At 35.0% G+C, this 19,226-nt stretch overlaps 1 protein-coding gene across 5 annotated transcripts in view; it reads left to right on the forward strand.

The window, feature by feature from the left end:
- Positions 1 to 19,226, forward strand: part of Slc12a6 (solute carrier family 12 member 6) — a 94,636-nt gene that overhangs the window by 63,700 nt on the left and 11,710 nt on the right. For all 5 annotated transcript variants that reach the window (XM_076850512.2, XM_076850514.2, XM_076850513.2 and 2 more), the window contains 13 exons: positions 538 to 669; positions 1,672 to 1,818; positions 3,407 to 3,461; positions 3,972 to 4,102; positions 4,786 to 5,027; positions 6,827 to 7,041; positions 8,202 to 8,360; positions 8,547 to 8,645; positions 8,905 to 8,962; positions 15,954 to 16,128; positions 16,413 to 16,531; positions 16,841 to 16,939; positions 18,829 to 18,948. In XM_076850512.2, coding sequence (XP_076706627.2) covers positions 538 to 669; positions 1,672 to 1,818; positions 3,407 to 3,461; positions 3,972 to 4,102; positions 4,786 to 5,027; positions 6,827 to 7,041; positions 8,202 to 8,360; positions 8,547 to 8,645; positions 8,905 to 8,962; positions 15,954 to 16,128; positions 16,413 to 16,531; positions 16,841 to 16,939; positions 18,829 to 18,948 — 1,751 coding nt within the window. The remainder of the gene's footprint in view (positions 1 to 537; positions 670 to 1,671; positions 1,819 to 3,406; positions 3,462 to 3,971; positions 4,103 to 4,785; positions 5,028 to 6,826; positions 7,042 to 8,201; positions 8,361 to 8,546; positions 8,646 to 8,904; positions 8,963 to 15,953; positions 16,129 to 16,412; positions 16,532 to 16,840; positions 16,940 to 18,828; positions 18,949 to 19,226) is intronic.

Here is a 19,226-nt window from a genome sequence, read left to right on the forward strand (position 1 = left end):
ATAAATAAATAAAATAAAGGCATTCTGTCCATCTACGACTACAAAAAAAAAAAAAAAACTTTTTAAAAAAATTTCTCAGCAGATTTTAAATGGTCTCACCACAAAAAAATAATATTTGGGGCAATGTATATGCTAAGTAGCTTGATTTAATCTTTTCACAATGTATGCACATATCAAAACATGTTACCCATAAGTACATAAAATTTTAATTTATCCCTTAAAAAATAATTTTATAAGGATTTAGTGACCTGATTAAATACTGCTTTTTGTTTTGTTTTTATTTTTTGTGGTGCTGGGTGATCAAACCCTGGGCCTTGAACATGCAAGGCAAGTACTCTATCACTGAGCTACATTTTCCAGCTCCTTTGTGATCTTTTAAATATGAGGGACAAATAGTTTCATTAATAAATTTTCTTAAAATATTTACATGTGAAATATTTTCTCATTTACTTTGCAGTTTTATGGTCAAAAGTTTATTTTGATCTTTATTGTCAGTGTTCTTCACAACTCATTTCTTCCATATTTCTGACTTTACAGGAAGAAATGGACACCAGACCAAAAGTATCTTCTCTCCTTAACCGCATGGCCAATTACACTAATCTAACACAAGGAGCAAAGGAACATGAAGAAGCAGAAAACATCACTGAGGGGAAAAAGAAGCCCACCAAGGTGAGGCCTTGGAATAACAAGGATAAATTTTAAAAGCCCTATACATAAGAAAGGGGGAAAGATCCATGGCATCATTCTGTGTTCAATAATTATTTGTTAAATGCTTGATATATGATCGGAACTATTCTGGGCACTGTTGTCAGCACAGGCAATACATGTGGTGTCCCTGCTGTTATGTAGGGAGATAGTCCTTAAACTGTTGTAACTCTGTTAAAGTATATTACATATTAAGTGTTGATTAATACTTTTAAAAGTTTAATTAAGGTTACAGAGACTAAGACTGATAAAGGAGCCAGACAGATGAGTTTGCTAATTGAGGTAGGCTGGACAGAGAAAGTCCTTCTGAGAAGGTGATATTTGAACAGAGACCTAACTAATATGAGGGAATGAGCCATGTGGGAGCGAATAGCATATCAAGTGTGTCCACACCCATCTGCCAAAGCCATCTATCTGTAGTGAAGCGTTTTTTAAATACTAAATACCAGTTTTTCTTAAATATGAGACAATATGTATAATTTGCATTCTAATTGTTCAGCTCTTTGAAAGGGATAAAATGATCTTTATTTTTCCATCTATTTCATTTTCTAACTACTATAATGAATTTTACTCAATTCGAAAGGATTTCCATGAGGTCATTATTCCGTTTTTAAATGAAAAGAGAAATCTAACAGCTCTAAAGAACAGAAATTTTTAAATTGTTGAGGGCCCACATTCCTGAATATAATAAACACATGAGAACCTATGCAAAATAAAAATGTATATCTCTAAGAATATTAGAAATACAGTGACAGACTTTTCTAGAGATTTATATGTGCCTTTTTGAAGATATTACTTAAATTTATTATCTCTGCTTTAAGATAAACATGGTCATTAGGAAGCAAGTTTTTATAGAAAAGATTAAAAAATAAAATGGTAGCAAATTGCAAAAAAGAAAAGTAAAAGAATAAGAACATCTCATGGCTGACTATATAATTTTTCTTTTGTCTATATCTTTCTTTCCAGACTCCCCAAATGGGTACTTTCATGGGTGTCTACCTCCCATGTCTACAAAACATTTTTGGAGTAATTCTCTTTCTACGCCTTACATGGGTGGTGGGCACAGCTGGAGTTCTTCAGGCATTTGCAATTGTCCTTATCTGCTGCTGCTGTGTAAGTCCCACATTGGCTTTTGGAGGTCACTTAGAGCACTGCCAGTTCTCAGGAGTATATGCACTTGACTTCTTTGGGAATAAAATAAAGAATACTTGGAAAGAATCATGATCTCAACAGTAGGGATTATTCTGATATTAAAATCTAAAGGATTTTCATTTATTTAGTGTCTGTTATTCACGGATGTACTAGAAATTACAAAACAAGACCTCAAGTGGAAGTAGAAGATAAAAGTCCCTATCTTCAAAGAATTCAGAATCTAAATAATTGGAGCTTAATAACACAAAAGTTTTATTTTATTTTATTTTATTTTGGCGGACACAGCATCTTTATTTGTACGTGGTGCTGAGGATCGAACCCAGGGCCACGTGCATGCCAGGCGAGCACGCTACCGCTTGAGCCACATCCCCAGCCCAACACAAAAGTTTTGACAGAAGATGTTTTAGAAAACATCTTCTTTGATGAACTATTCCAATATGTCCTGAAAAAAAATATTGACAATTATTTGAGTGGGGGTGAGGTATATCTGGTTTGGGTTTGGTTTCGTTTTGAAGTCTCTTCCAAAAGGGAAGAGACTTTCCTAGAAATTCAATCGTTCTTTCCAGGTCTTCTTTCCTTCTATATTGAGAACATCCTGATCTTCCACTAACTTAAACTCCCTATTTTTATGTATCCCAGCCATACTTATCAATTTTATTATAGGTTTCTACTGTCGTCTTTTATTCCTGTCACCATTATGCCCTCCCAGTGCATCATGCTTAGCTGAGTAGTTGAGTATTATACAAATCAGGTTAAGTGGATATAGCCCATATCATTAATAACTTAATAGAACTACCTTTTTTTTCTTTTCAGTTTCACAGACTTGAAATGTCAATAGCATATTTTTGACTCCTTGGTTGCCTTTTATATCTAATCAGCTACAAAGAGCAGTCACTCTCTCTTAAATTTCTTAGGTGCAACCCTTCCTTTTCATTTACACTACCACCATTGCTGTTTTATCCCTCACTTAACTTCTGCAGTAGCCTACTAACCAGTCCCTCTGCCTCCAGGTACTCCCTATCTGCAGGCCATTCTACATTCTGCTACTAGGTAATGTTTTTAATCAGTTCTTAGATGCTCAAAAAGTTTTCGTCAGTTCTTTCTTATTGACTGTTATTCTTGGTATCATAGCTACAAAATAGCTTGGTATCATAGCTGTAGTCAGGTTCTAAGCTATTTTCCAGAATTTTTTCCATAGTAAATTCTTTTTAATTTACTCTTTTGAATTTGCCATGTAGGCTTTGTTTTCTGTTTAATTAGGAGATCCAGGGTGGGATCAGTTGTTCTTAATAGCATCTTATCTACTGAGTACAATGTTAAGGACATATTAACTGTACATGCCAAATAACAGTAATGTGATTAGTGTAATGAGTTGAATGAGTTGAACCATATTGTTGCATTTCCAAACCATTAGGTATACAGCAACTTCTCCCATAAAAGTAAAAATAGTTAAATGTTTAATACATGCCCTGAAGGCTATAGATAGGAAAGTATTATAGAAATTTCAGTCTTACCCCATAACAATATTCTCCTTTCTCTTTCTCTACAGACAATGTTGACTGCTATCTCCATGAGTGCCATTGCCACTAATGGAGTAGTGCCAGGTCAGTAGGCCAAGCTTGGATTTCAGTGATTGTTGGTGATTACTGTATGCATAAAGCCAGAGGTGCAAACTTCCAAGGAACAGAATACTCTTTAGGCTGTTGTCCTATACTACAATAGAGTTAACAGTCTACAGGTCATAGAAACTAATACTGTTTGACCTTAGGGTACCTTCTTTAAAATTTATTTTCTAGCCAGTTGCTTTAATTTCAGTCACACTCTTAGCTTCTTCTAGTTAGAATGTATTTTATTAGACAATCTCATATCTGAAGTAAAATCCCTGATTTCTTCCTTATACTGGCATTAGATGTCAATATATATCCTACAATCAAGGCTTTGTCTATTACTTCCCTCTAGCAAATCTTTTTTTTTTTTTTTCACATTTAGGATTTTCAAAAGCTTGAGACATTTGAAGGATCATGTGTATGTTTATTGTTCCTATTTATAACTTTTTATATTCCTTTTACTAATACTTTGTCTTTATCCTGTTCATCTTCTATTTTGTCTTTTAGCTGGGGGCTCATACTTTATGATTTCCCGGGCACTGGGTCCCGAGTTTGGTGGGGCTGTTGGCCTCTGCTTTTATCTTGGTACCACATTTGCAGCAGCCATGTACATCCTTGGTGCCATTGAAATTTTTCTGGTAAGTAATGTCTTAACTTGTAGTCTACAGTATAGAAAAAATATAGATTTGAGCTTATTTTGTTATTCAGTATCAGTGTTTCAAGACATCAGTTACAGAAATCAATGAGGTGGTTACTAGCTCATTTCTTGGTTCTCACTATGAATAGGAGGCAGAAAAGTTGAGGTATCCTTTGCCGGCTTATCCCTTCCCTCCGCTTGATCACTGCCACTCTGCTGCCTCAGTCAAGGAGTTAATGTCTAATTAATTAATTGAAACAGGAGGCAAAACATGTGCCAATGGGGAAATAGTAAAATGCAGCTTTTTAAATATATATAATAAATATATTAAATATGTATAAATAAATAAAAATATATCAGTGAAATAAAATGTTTCAATTTCTCTATTCACTGAGACATACTTTTTTTATTTACAGTAATGATAGAAGAAGCAGGGCTCAAAATAATAATTACTTTATATATTCCTTTGAATAAAAAATATACACTTGTTCCTTTTTTCCATTTGGAAATATAATTATTCAAGGAAAAAAAATTCATGATATCCCATTTCTGTAGGCATTTTAGATCCAAATAGGAATTAAGCTAATTCTCCAGTCATTTTTTGTTTTAGCTTTGCTTTTCCTTCAGGTCTTTTATGTGATTATTTTGAAATGACCTCATTTTCTACTTTTTTTGGCCTACCAGGTATATATCGTCCCCCGGGCTGCCATCTTTCGCAGTGATGATGCACTCAAGGAATCAGCAGCCATGCTAAATAACATGCGTGTCTATGGCACAGCCTTTTTGGTCCTCATGGTATTGGTGGTTTTCATCGGCGTACGCTATGTGAACAAGTTTGCCTCACTTTTCCTGGCCTGTGTCATTGTGTCCATTTTGGCCATCTACGCTGGAGCCATCAAGTCTTCTTTTGCCCCACCACACTTCCCGTATGTCTGTCTCTTGGCCTAGTCATCACTGGGTAGTCATTGACAGTATCTGGTGATGTGATAATTTAAATCAGAATTTCATGGAGTCACCTGAGATTTCTCTCTTGGCCCAGTTATCTGTCAGGAAGCCTCCGAGAAAATTAAGTTCTATTGATCTTCTTCCTTATGTCCTAAGCATAAAATTAGCAGCTATGGCCATCATTCAAATAAATATTAGGTTTTCTTCACAATAGTAGTGATTGCACATATTTGAACTATTCATGAAGGACTTTAAAGTGTAGTCATTGCCAGCAAACTTTAAGGTATTTAATTGTTGAAAAATCAATAGTCAAAAGAACTCTAAATTTTTTTATCCTGTCTTAGAATAAATTCCTGCTAAGAATTTATAGTTATAAAATAAACAGAGCCAGGAATAGTAGCACTCTCTATAATCACAGCGACTTGAGATGCTGAGGCAGAAAGATCACAAGTTTGAGGGTATTTGTAATCTTTTTTTGAAAATAATTTGAAAAATTATCTGGATGCTCTAGAAATAAAACTCCTTAGTTCTATGTTGATTTAACAAGATTACAGAAAAATTAGGGTTTTTTTAACTCTTTTTTTTCTGAACACAATATCTTTATTTTCATATGGTGTCGAGGATCGAATCCAGTGCCTCACGCATGCAAGACAAGTGCTCTATCACTGAGCTACAACCTCAGCCCTGAAAAATTGCTTTTATATGTTGAAAAAAAAAATAAAAACAGGTCCAGTGAAGTTAATGACTTTGCCCCCAAAATAATTAATGTCAGAGCAAGAAAATGAACCTGATTTCCCAACTTTGGTCCAGTATTCCTTCTGTGTCATGCTACATGATGTCAGTAATAAATTCCATCAAAAAGTTTTCTTCTGTTTATTAGGTACTATAAAATAGCTAAAGATCTTTTTTAGAGGCATAGAAGTTCTAAAGGCAATATTATTCTGCATCTTACCTTGGGAAATTTCATTTTGCCTCAGGTTATCCTTTGGGGTTTCTTAACCCATCTTTTTTGATTAATAAAAAAGTCATAATACATGGTATTTTCTTTAAAATCCAGCAAAACAAAATGAAAAACCTAGAGAAATACCTAAAACAAAACTAGGAACTGTTGAGAGTTGTTGAATTTGAGTAACAGGTATATGGAAATTGTGTGTGTGTAAAATATTTGTATTACTTTTAAATATCCTTACTCCCACTGGGTCTAGGCTTATGTTCAAAAACAGTTTTCTCTTAGGCCACAGAGGGATGTGCTTTTTAATTTTAGCCAACCTGTCCTCACAACCATAACCAGAAGGTTTAACGTTTCCAAGAGGATGTTAAGAATTTAAGACTTTACTAAGCGAAAAATGAAAAGAAAAAAAAAAGACCATTTTAAAAATAAGAATGAAAAGATTCTAGGATTCTTTCTGATTTTGTAGCCTAACATTTTTTGGAAGATGAGTCAGCATAGTGTCTTCTGATTGTTCTTGTTTGAGTTGTATTGCTGCCACCAATCACTTGTATGACCTTGGGCAAAATATTGTATTGCCTTAAACTTCAGTTCCTCCATCCACAGAACAGAAATATTAATACATTGCAAGATCCCTATAAGGATTATTTGGTGGTAACTATAAGTCATCATTCACAATGCTACTCAATAAATATCATTTCCTCTCCTACCTATGACAGAAGAAGCTCTCACTACTGAGATTTTTTTCCCCTTTACTGACCTGTTTCCTTTTTTAAAAACGTGTGTGTGTGTGTTTTCTTGTTGATCTTCTCCCCATTTGTTTTCACTTAGGGTTTGCATGCTGGGTAATCGTACCCTTTCATCAAGACACATTGATGTTTGCTCTAAGACCAAGGAAATTAACAATATGACGGTACCATCAAAGTTGTGGGGATTCTTCTGTAACTCAAGTCAATTTTTCAATGCTACCTGTGATGAATACTTTGTTCACAATAATGTCACTTCAATCCAGGGCATTCCTGGGTTGGCTAGTGGTATAATTACAGGTAAGTTAGTGGGTTGTTAGACATGTTTTTATTCTTCTCTTAGGAAAATAGACTTTCTGTCATGTTATATTCTTTTATTGTCCATGAAGACATATGGCCATAATGGAACTTCCTGTCTTAAGCTCTCAGCACACAGCTCTTAATTCAATATATTTCTACTTTCCTCTTAGAAAAATTGTCTGACTCCCTTGCAGAGTGTTATCTATTAAAATATATGTCCCTCTGAGGACAGAGCTGACTATTCTCTGTCTGCTGTCTTTCTGTCTCTCTCTCTCTGCCTCTGGCTCTCTGCCTCTGGCTCTCTTTGAGACAGGGTCTTGCTATGTTGTGCAGTCTGGCCTCCAACTTCTAGGCTCACATGTTCCTCCTGAATCGGTCTTCTCTGTAGCTGGGGCTACAGGCACATGCCACCACACCCAGCTTTGTGTATTCCTGAAAAATTTCCAGTGTTCCCCCTGCAGTGATAGTTAAAATAGAACTGTTTTAATGTCACTACATCCACACATGTGTTTTCCTAACTCAGCTAAATTCTCAAAACTCTCGTTAAGTGACATCTACTTTAAATGTTTGGTTCATGAATTCTTTGCACGTTAAACAAGCTCACACTAAAGTGTTAGAAATAGTATTGATAACTAATAAAAAAAGAATAATGGACTTTGTGAGATGTTCAGTTTGACTGCATTTGTTGTATCAAAGCATTTTGTCAAGTTATATTTAAATTAAGTGAGAAAAGGCATTATGTTTTTATTTATGTGTATTTTATTCCGCGGTGTTTATTTATATGCTGAAATTGAAGAAACAGCCCTTTTAAAACTTTGATAAGGGGGTGGGGTTGTGGCTCAGTGGCAGATTGCTTGCCTGGCATGTGTAAGGCACTGGATTTGATTCTCAGCACTGCGTATAAATAAATAAAATAAAGGTCCATCAACAACTAAAAAAAGAATTTAAAGAAAACTTTGATGAGGTGTTAGATATGTAGCTCAGTCATAGAACACTTGCCTAGCACATATAAGACTCTGGGTTCAATTTGTAGCACTACTAAATAAACAAATACTATATGAAAGCAAAGTCTGATTTTTAATATTGTTTGGGTAGGAAATTACCTAATTATATTCTTACCATACTGCTGTTGCCTATATTCTCTTTTCTTCCCACTGCAGAGAATCTTTGGAGTAATTATCTACCCAAGGGAGAGATCATTGAAAAACCCTCAGCCAAATCATTTGATGTCTTGGGAAGTTTAAATCATGAGTATGTTCTTGTTGATATTACCACCTCCTTCACACTTCTAGTGGGGATCTTCTTTCCCTCTGTCACAGGTAAGCAGATACACTGTTTTATATTTTAAAAGCTGTCGGACCTACAGAGTGATTTTTTTTTTTTCCTAAGGAGACAGAATTATATTTTCAAGGTTCCTCAATTTGCCTTTGTCTTGGGTATTAATATGAATATCAAGATTTCCAGGAGCTGAAGAAATAACTTGGACTTTCCCCCCACTCTAAAAGGTATCATGGCTGGTTCTAATAGATCTGGAGATTTGAAAGATGCTCAGAAGTCTATTCCCATTGGAACTATCCTTGCCATCCTGACCACGTCCTTTGTCTGTATCCTTTTCATGAGTCTTAGAGGAACATCCAGTAGAAGTAGGACAATCAGTGCTTTTACAGTGAATAAAATTATCTCCTTCTGTGACCTCACTAATTACTAGATGATCTACCTACCTTATGTGAAAATTTCAAGAAGAATTTTATAGGGTTAGTATATTTAGCCACTCATTTTATTGATAGGAAAAATAATGCTGAGTGTCTACTTCTTATCTGATGTTAGAAGATAAGCAGCAGTTTCCTTGACTAAGTGTGGTAGATTTAAGCAACGTTATCCTTTTTGGTGCGTGTATTGAAGGTGCTGTTCTCAGAGACAAGTGAGTAGTTAATTTCTTTGTAATAATCATATGTCTCTTCTATGACATCTGATCATCCAACAGATCTCCAAGACAGTTGTAATCTCAAAAATCCAACCAAAGGTATAAATCATGACTAACAATAAGAAAATGTAAGTATTGAATTGTAAGTTAAGACCACTAATAGCACACTTGCCTAACGTGTGCAAGAACCCTGGGTTCTAATCCCCAGCACTTAAAAGAAAATATATGCATATAGTTTCCCAAACTATTAGTGAATAATAAGGACCAGTGTGTTATAAATACGTGTGACACAATGAATATCACTCTTCAAAAAAAGCAGTGAATTTGCCTAAATAAGTATTTCCTTATACAGTTTAAAAACTGTTGGGAAACTAGTCCAGAAAAGTATGGAAGAGCAAATAAAACAACTTTGAAGTGTCTAGCATTTCCTTTGTGAGATAATTGTTTGTCATTTTAAGTAAAAGCTGTTAATTTTTTCTTTCCTCTGTGAATGCTGCTGTTTTATTGTTGCCATCTTTTTCTCTTCTCTAAAACAGTGTTTTTGCCAGATAATTGTAAGCAAATATTTCCTTGAAACCTGCTGCTTCTCATGTTTCCCATCTTGGTTAATAGCCTCCCCTTTCACCCCTCTCTCAAGACAGAAATCTAGGTGTCATCCTAGGCTTTTGCCATTAATTCCCTCATTCAGGTGGTTTCTAAGCCCTGTAAATTCCACCCTTCCACTTTAACTGGTCTCATTATTTCCCCTATTCTGTATTGCCATCACTTTGTACTGGCCTTCAGGATTTTTGGCCTATGTTATTTTAATAATCTCCCTTTCAGTTTTACTGCCTTCTAATCAGTCTTTCACACTGCTAGTAAGTCAGTTTTTCTAAAGCACAAAATTTGTTCACATAAATCTCCTTGCTTAGAGCTTGCCAAGTCCCCTTGAAATCTATCACTTTGATGAACTGGACTCACTTCTGTAGTCCTAGCTGCTCAGTAAGCTAAGGCAGGGGATCAAAAGTTCTAGGCCAGCCTGGCAATTTAGAGAAACCCTGTCTCAAAAAATCTTACTGGACTAGAGGTGTAGCTGAGGGGTAGAGTGTTTGCCTGGTAAATGTGAGGTCCTGGGTTCAGTCCCTAATACTGCAAAAAATAATTTTAAAAGACAAACACCACTTTGATCTGTACCACTGCACCTCTTTCTGCTCTTACTTCTCACCATTCCTTTATAAGCTCCTTATGCTCTAGTCGTAATTTAGAGTTAAATCTGCTTTATTGTTTCAGATTTCTGTATATATATACCTTTTTCTAATCTGTTTCCTTTGCTTAGAATCAAGTATCCCCGTGCCCAGTTTCATCACTGTTATTCAACATAGTCCTTGAAACTCTAGCCAGAGCAATTAAGCTAAACAAGGAAATTAAAGTGATACACATAGAAAAGAAGAGTTCAAATTATCTTTGTTTTATATTTAGAAGACCCAAAAACTTCCACCAGAAGACTTATAGAATTCACAAATGAATTTAGCAAAGTAGCCGGATACAAGAGCAATACCAATAAATCAATCACATTCTTAGACTCCAACGATGAATCTCCTGAAAAAGAGAAATTAAGAAAACTATCCCATTCACAATAGCCTCAAAAAAAAAAATGCTTGGGAATCAATCTAACAAAAGAGACCTCTGCAATGAAAATTACAGAATACTAAAGAAAAACTGAAGAAGACCTTAGAAGATAGAAAGATCTCCCATGTTCTTGGATAGGCAGAATTAATATTGTCAAAATGGCCATACTACCAAAAGCACTATACAGATTTAATGCAATTCCTATTAAAATTCCAATGATATTCTTAATAGAAAAAGCAGATAAAGCAAATAAATTTTGTTGAGAAAAACAAGAGGCCCAGAATAGCCAAAGCAATCCTTAGCAAGAAAAGTGAAGTAGAAAGCATCATAATACTAGACCTTAAATTATATTACAAAGCTATAAACAGCATAGTTTTGGCACCAAAACATACACGAAGACCAGTGGTACAGATTAGAAGCAGAGATAAACCCACATAAATACAGTTATCTCATACTACACAAATGTGCCATAAACATACATTGGAGAAAAAGATAGCCTCTTCAACAAATAGTGCTGGAAAAACTGGAAATCCATAGTATATACTAGAATGAAATTGAATCCTTATCTCTGACACCTAGCAAAAAACTCGGCTCAAAGTGGATCAAAGACCTAGGAATGAGACCAGAAACCCTGTGCCCACCAGAAGAAAATGTAGTTCCAAGTCTCCATCATGTCAGTTTAGGAACTGAATTCTTCAGCAAGACTTGGAATGGAATCACCATTTGACCCAGTTATCGCATTCCTGGATATATACCAAAAGAACTTAAAAGCAGAATACTATAGTGACACAGCCAAATTAATGTTTATAGCACCCCAATTCACAATAGCTAAGATACGGAAACAACCTAGATGCCCTTTAACAGATGAATGGGTAAGAAAATGTGGTATATATACACAATGGATTATTACTAAGCCATAAAGAAGAATGAGATTATGGTATTTGCTGGTAAATAGATGGAACTGGAGACTATGATACTAAGTAAAATAAGCCAATCCCCCAAAAAACGAAGGTAGAGTGTTCTCTCTGATATGCAGATGCTAACACACAAGTGTGGGGGTAGAATTTCATTGGATTAGACTAAGAGGCATGAAGGGAAGGGAGAATATGGGACTAGGAAAGACAGTAGAATGAATTGGACATAACCTTCCTATATTCATATGTAAATACACAACCAGTGTAACTCCACATCATGTACAACCACAAGAATGGGAAGTTGTACTCCATGTGGGTATAATATATCTAAATATACTCTACTGTCATGTATATCTAAACAGAAGGGCTAGAGTTGTAACTCAGTGGTAGAGCACTTGCCTAGCATGTGTGAGGCCCTGCGTTCGATTATCAGCACCACATATAAATAAATGAATAAAATAAAGGTCCATCAAATCTAAAAAAAAATTAATAAATAAAACCAAGCAGGTCATACCTTTATATAAAAAAATAAAAAAAAGAAAAAGATTTTAAATCCCTTAAAAAAAAAAAACCAGTATGATACTGGCACCAAAACAGGAAGAACACGAATGGAATAGAAAACAAACCTACTTCAGTACAGTTATCTGATACTAGGTAAAGGTGCTAAAAACATATATTGGAGAAAAGATAGCCTTTAAAAAAAAAAAAAAAAATTGATGCTGGGAAAACTGGAAATCCATATTGGCTCGGGAACTGATTTCCTTGACAAGACTCCTAGAGCCCAAGAAATAAAATAAAAAGTCAGTCAAATTTAAAAAGCTTCAAAGCATTAAAAAACTTCAAAGCAAAGGAAACAGTACAAAGAGAAAGCCAACAGAATGGGAGAAAATCTTTGCCACCTGCTCCCCAAGTAGGGCACTAATATCCAGGATATATACAAAGAACTCAAAAGAACACCAAAAATTCCCCAGATAACCCACTTAACAAATGGGCAAAGGAACTAAACAGACATTTCTCAAAAGAAGAAATGTAGATGGTCAACAAATATATGAAAAAATATTCAACATCTCTAGAAATTAGAGCACTGCAAATTAATACTACCCTGAAATTTCATCTCACTCCAGTCAGAATGGCAATTATCAAGTAGGCAAAGAGTAATGAAGGGAAAGGATAAGGGATAGGATAGGGGAAAACAGTGGGATGAATCTGACCAAATTTGAGAAGGGATCTAAGTGGTGAAGTGCCCCTGAGTTCAATTCCCCAGTATAAAACAAAAAGGAAAAAAAAATGCAGGGCTGGGGTTTGTGGCTCAGTGGTATAATGATTGTCTTACATGTGTGAGGCACTGGGTTCAATCCTCAGCACCACATAAAAGAATTTAAAAAATAATTAAAGAATTAAAAAATAGAATTAAAAAATAGAATTAAAAAAATAATAAAGTTATAAAAAATCATACACAAAATTTCTCACAGTAATAGTATTTTATTTATTTTTATTATTATTTTTTTTTTTTTAGTTTTATGTGGACACAATATCTTTATTTTAGATTGTGGTACTAAGGATCAAACCCAGTGCCTCAAGCATGCTAGACAAGGACTCTACCACTGAGCCACAACCCCAGACCTATTTTTATTCTTTTAAAAAATTTTTTTTAGTTGTAGATGGACACAGTACCTTTATTATATTTATTTATTTTTATGTGGTGCTGAGGATCAAACCCAGTACCTCACGTGTGCAAGGCAGGCGCTCTGCCACGAAGCCACAATCCCAGCCCAGTAATAGTATTTTTTATTATTTATATATGACAGCAGAATGCATTACAATTCTTATTACACATATAGAGCATAATTTTTCCTATCTCCGGTTATATACAAAATATATTCACATCAATTCATGTTTTCATATATGTACTTTGGATAATAATGACCATCACATTCCACCATCATTTCTAACCCCATGCCCCCTCTCCCTTCTCTTCCAACCCCTCCGCCTTATCTAGAGTCCGTCTATTCCTCCCATACTTCCCCTCCCTACCCCTCTATAAATTAGCCTCCTTATATCAGAGAAAACATTCAGCATTTTGTGATTGGCTAACTTCACTTAGTATGAATAGACACTTCTCAGAAGATATACAATCAACCAACAAATACATGAAAAAATGTTCATCATCGCTAGCAGTTAGAGAAATGCAAATCAAAACCACTCTAACATTTCATCTCACTCCAGTCAGAATGGCAGCTATTATGAAGACAAACATCAATAAGTGTTAGCAAGGATGTGGGGAAAAAGGTACACTCATAACTGCTGGTAGGACTGCAAATTGGTGCAGTCAATATGGAAAGCAGTATGGAGATTTCTTGGAAAATTGGGAATGGAACCACCATTTGACCCAGCTATCCCTCTCCTTGGTCTATACCCCAAAGACTTAAAAACAGCATACTACAGGGACACAGCCACATCAATGTTTATAGCAACACAATTCACAATAGCTAAACTGTGGAACCAACATAGATGCCCTTCAGTTGATGAATGGATTAAAAAATATATTAAATATACACAGTGGAATATTAGTGAGCAATAAAAGAGAATAAAATCATGACATTTACAGGTAAATGGATGGAGTTACAATAATAGTATTTTTAAATACCAAAATCAAAATAATCCAGGTATCTATAATGAATAAATTATGTATTCATGCAGTGGAAAATAAAAGTAAAATAACTGGACTGGGGTTGTAGCTCAATGGGAGAGCCCTTGCCTAGCGTGTGTGAGGCTCTGGGTTCATTTGATCCTCAGCACTGCATGAAAATTTTAAAAAGTATGTATCCATCTACAACTAAAAAATATTTGTAAAAGGTAAAATAACCACAAGAATATAGGGGGAAAAAAAGAATTTCCACAATGCCGAGTAAAAAAAAAATGCAAAATGTATATACTGTATTTCATTTGTATAAAATTTAAAAACATATAGAACTACATAGCATTAAAAAACAGAGTAATGGAAAGTGGAGAAGAAGGAAGGGCTTGTGATTGGGAATAGAAAGACTTGGACACTGGAAGTGTTCTCTTCTTTTACCTATATGGTAGTTCATGGGTATTTGCTTTGTGGAATTTTATTGAGATATACATTTGGGTTTTGTACATTATTTTTTTGTGTGTGGTACTTAATTTTAAAATGAAAATAATTAGAGATTATCATATCTCACCCATTAAATTTGCAAATTTTAATACTCACATCTTGTGTGGAATATGTTATGTGTATAAGACTTGAAACCTCACATGCATCTAATAAGTATAACCTTTCTGGAAAGCAGTTTGTGATTTTGAAATGATTAAATATATTGGTCCCTCTCCCCACCCATCCATGGTTTTTCCCTCAGGAATCTGCTATAAGAGAAAAAATCTGGTACATCTATGTAGTATGTGCATTAAAGATGTTAATTAACATGTATTTTATATGATTAGAAGAATGGATAATATATATGATTAATATATATTATATTATTCAAACCACTGAATTTTTATTCATGTTTTTTCATAACACAGTAAAATGAATATGCTTCAAAAGAATACAGAATTAGCTGGGCATGGTGGCTTATGCCTATAATCCAGGGATTTGGGAAGTTGAGGCAGGAAAATTACAAGTTTGAGGCCAGCTCAGCAGCTTAGTGAGGTCTTCAGCAACTTAGTGAGACCCCGTCTCAACATAAAAAATAAAAAGGACAGGGGATGTAGCTCAGTGGTAAAAAGCCCCTGGATTTAGTCTCCAGTATAAAAAATATATATAGAGAATTATAGGTTCATTAAGATCTCATCAGTCTTTAAAAAATGTTTAAACTGTGCAAGAGTATTTTCTAAAATACTCAGAGTATGCAGTTAAGATTATGGATTCCCCCCCTCCTCCTTTTTTTTCCCCTTTAACAATTTCCCCTCAAAAGCAAATATTTTGATAATCCAAAGGGGAAAGCTACAAACAAAGCTTATCTTATTTTCTGGCCCTACTAGTTTGTTGTTGTTGTTGTTGTTGTTGTGTGTGTGTGTGTGTGTGTGTGTGTATGTTTTAATTCAGGTTAGCAGTGCCTTTGTAGTGTAGGTGGGTAGTTGGATAAACCCAGGGCCTTGTGCATGCTAAACAAGTGCTCTACTACTGAGCTTCCCCTATAAGTGTCTTTGTTGTTGTTGTTGTTTTTTCCGAGTGGGGGGGAGGGGTTGTCCGGTTAACCAGGGATTGAACCCAGGGCCTCCAGCATGGTAAGCTAACACTCTACCCCTGAGCTACATTCCCCTCTTCCCCATCAGTGCCTTTCAATCAAAGCTTTCTGTCTTTGTATTTCTTGGTATTCATATCTGCCTCAATTTTTATTTTCCAAAAATTATAAATAAAAAAAATTTGGCAACTATCTCTTTCTAAAGTCTAAAAAGTTATTTCCAAATTAAATTTCCCTACTGTTTATTTCTTTATCTAGGTTTGGGGATGCCATGAAAGGTAATTTGGTGGTGGGCACATTATCTTGGCCATCCCCGTGGGTGATTGTTATTGGCTCCTTCTTTTCAACATGTGGGGCTGGACTTCAGAGCCTCACAGGTGCCCCAAGGCTGCTTCAGGCTATTGCCAAGGATAACATCATACCATTTCTGAGGGTGAGTGACTTTTTCCTATGTCCTCTTCTTTTTTCCACATTTTATGAGAAACAGTGTGGTCTTTGTGGGCTTAGGTATTACTAGCTCATAAATATGGAAATGTGGGGTTTTAGTACAAGACCTCCTAAATTCTAGTATGAGTTTATATATGTTTGCTGTAAGGGTGTTTAAAAGACAACACTTCTATAACACTGTTATTTTTCAGATGTCAAATTGTAGGTTACAAGAATGAGGGCACATTGACTAACTATAACTATGACTGATATTTTCCCTTCTATACATAGGTTTTTGGTCACAGCAAAGCCAATGGGGAACCTACCTGGGCTTTACTTCTAACTGCTGCTATTGCAGAGCTGGGAATCCTTATTGCCTCCCTGGATCTTGTGGCCCCAATTCTTTCCATGTAAGAGCCAGGTGTTCTCTTCAATTATTCTTGCTTAAATGACATATAACACATGATTTCCACAAATCATTTAACAGTAATTATAGTGACATAGTGGACTAAATACAGGTTTTACTTCACTTAAATAATATTCCTGAGAACTTTCATGTAAGGCTAGCTTATAAATTACCATGGTTTTTTCTCTACTTATACAACTTGAATTTTTCCTATCCCCTCTTTTTTTTAATGGTACTAGGGATTGAACCCAGGGAATGTTAGGCAAACACTCTACCACTAAGCTATAAACCCTAGTCCTTATTGTTCTTCCAGGTTTTTTCTCATGTGTTACCTCTTTGTGAACTTGGCATGTGCCTTGCAAACATTACTTCGAACACCCAACTGGAGGCCCCGATTCCGCTACTACCACTGGTAGGTCTGCTGTTTTCTTCTGGGAGAGGAAATATTTCTAAGCTAGAAAACTAGGAGATTCTGGGTTCTTGATACATTTGTTTTTCTTGACCAGTCATTCTATAAATCTATTTTAACATTTAGTTCTCATGTGGATCCTCACTTTTGTACTCAATTTTTTTTCTAAATCACATTGTAATAACTTGATCACTTTATAATATCACACTAAGAATAAAGATAACTATAATATACATTATTTCCAGGCATTTTCATTCTTTAGGTTAAAACAACCTTTCCATTACAATTCTATTTTCCCATTTCCCTCTTAGCTAAGCACTTAACTTCATCCCTTTTTATTTTGCTCTCATATTCTCATCAGTTTTCATTCACTCACTTTCTTCCTTAGGAGAATTTCATTTAGTAGTTAAGAATGTTGACTGTGGATTCAGGTGATCCAAGTTCATAGCTTAAAACTACTTCCTCACATTGTAACCTTCAGCAAAGCACATAACCAAGTAAAATCTCATTTTACTTGTTGTAAAAGGGACTAATAAGTCTGGAGTGCAGTGTCTGGTACATAGTAAAGCTTTTAATGAAATGGTGTTGCTACTATTGTGGTTAAGCCTCCCCAGTCCTGAAGGAGCCATCCAAGTTTTCTGGCTGCCATCCCATCTTCTTTTTCATAACCTAAGAGTTTTTAAGTTATATTTTATATGTACCTGTTACTTCATTCCTCTTTGCTAGCTTTCCTTTTCTGGCTTCATTTACAAATGGTGGGAAGTGATATGGTAGACAAAAATTTTTTAGACTTTTCAACAGATTTTAACACTTCTGATCTTCTTTCTAGTCTTAAATTTAGTTTAAAATTCATTATGAACATTTTTGTTTTGCTAGCTTGCTTCTATTTTTTTTTTTTTATGAGATCTTCTCTAAGTTAATAACTTTCCTAGTCACACTTTAAAATTTCCTAGTCACAGAGCTAGGATGTTCATTCTGCACACAGAAGAGCTTCAGGAAATGTAGTTATCTAATTTTATTTGATCAAAGCACATATTTCAGGTAGGGGCTATGGTTCTATGGTGAGCACTTGTCTAGCATGCTTGACTCCTTAAGTTTAAAGCCCACCCAGTACTACATACATTATAGACAGACAGACAAGATAGGCAGACTGACTGACTGATCTTTGTTAAAGAGGCATATTAAAAACAAACAAACAAACAAGTATTTCATTACTCCTACCAAGTTTCTCTTATGTACTGTAAGGAAACTAATAGCAAATTTTCCTCAGTGGGTTCTGAGTTATGCTTATGAAATTGTTCATAAAATTTTCAGAAATATTTATATGAAAAAGTCTTAAAGATTTTAGAGTTATTAACATTTCTGACTGCATGTTCAATATCTGCTTTGCCAAATTAGTATTAATTGTCCTCCTCATTACAGATGATGTTTGTAGAGTTGCTGTTCTCTCATGTTTTTATAGCCATGGGGAGAAATCCTCTATTACAAAGGATGCTTTGGGGGCTCAGTACAGATCTACCAGCTGTTTGTGGTCAGTTTATGATAAGACAACTATAGAAATTGGGAATAAGTATTTAGAAATTTTATAGCAACTCAAGCTTGCCACATGGGCTGGGGGTGTGGCTTAGTAGTAGAGTACTTGCCCGGTATGCTCAAGGACTTGGGTTCAATCCCCCGCACCACAAGAAAATAAAAACACATTGCCATAACATTCCCTGCTTGAGATAAATTTTCTAAAAATGCGTTTTTATTGCATTCTACAAAAGTTCCATCTGTAATGGATTAAAAAATAATAAACCCATACCACAAATAATTTGAGAAGTACCTTTAGCACAGTCTTCTTTTTTGTTGCTTAAAAGATCCTTATTTATGTTTTGTTTTCAACTTTCTAGGGCCCTCTCTTTCATCGGAATGAGTATCTGTCTAGCTCTGATGTTCATTTCTTCCTGGTATTATGCCATCGTAGCTATGGTAATAGCTGGTATGATCTACAAGTACATTGAGTACCAAGGGTGAGTGTGGATTTCACCTTGATCACTGCTAAAAGTATTAAGACTGGCAATGAAAATTAATTTAGGATCCAGGTAACTTCATTTGTCTCTAACTAAATTTTGCGTCCCTAACTAAATTTTGCATCCCTGATTCTTTTATCATCTTACAGATAATAAACTTTTAATTACAAGAAAGTGTGAATAGCTCAATGAAAAAAAACTAAAAGAACATAGCCAAATAATAATGAGAGGTACTAAGCACAATATAACACTAAAGTCAAGGAATTGTCTGTGAAATA

Source organism: Callospermophilus lateralis, chromosome 3 (genome assembly GCF_048772815.1).
Source record: "Callospermophilus lateralis isolate mCalLat2 chromosome 3, mCalLat2.hap1, whole genome shotgun sequence".
Taxonomy (NCBI): domain Eukaryota; kingdom Metazoa; phylum Chordata; class Mammalia; order Rodentia; family Sciuridae; genus Callospermophilus; species Callospermophilus lateralis.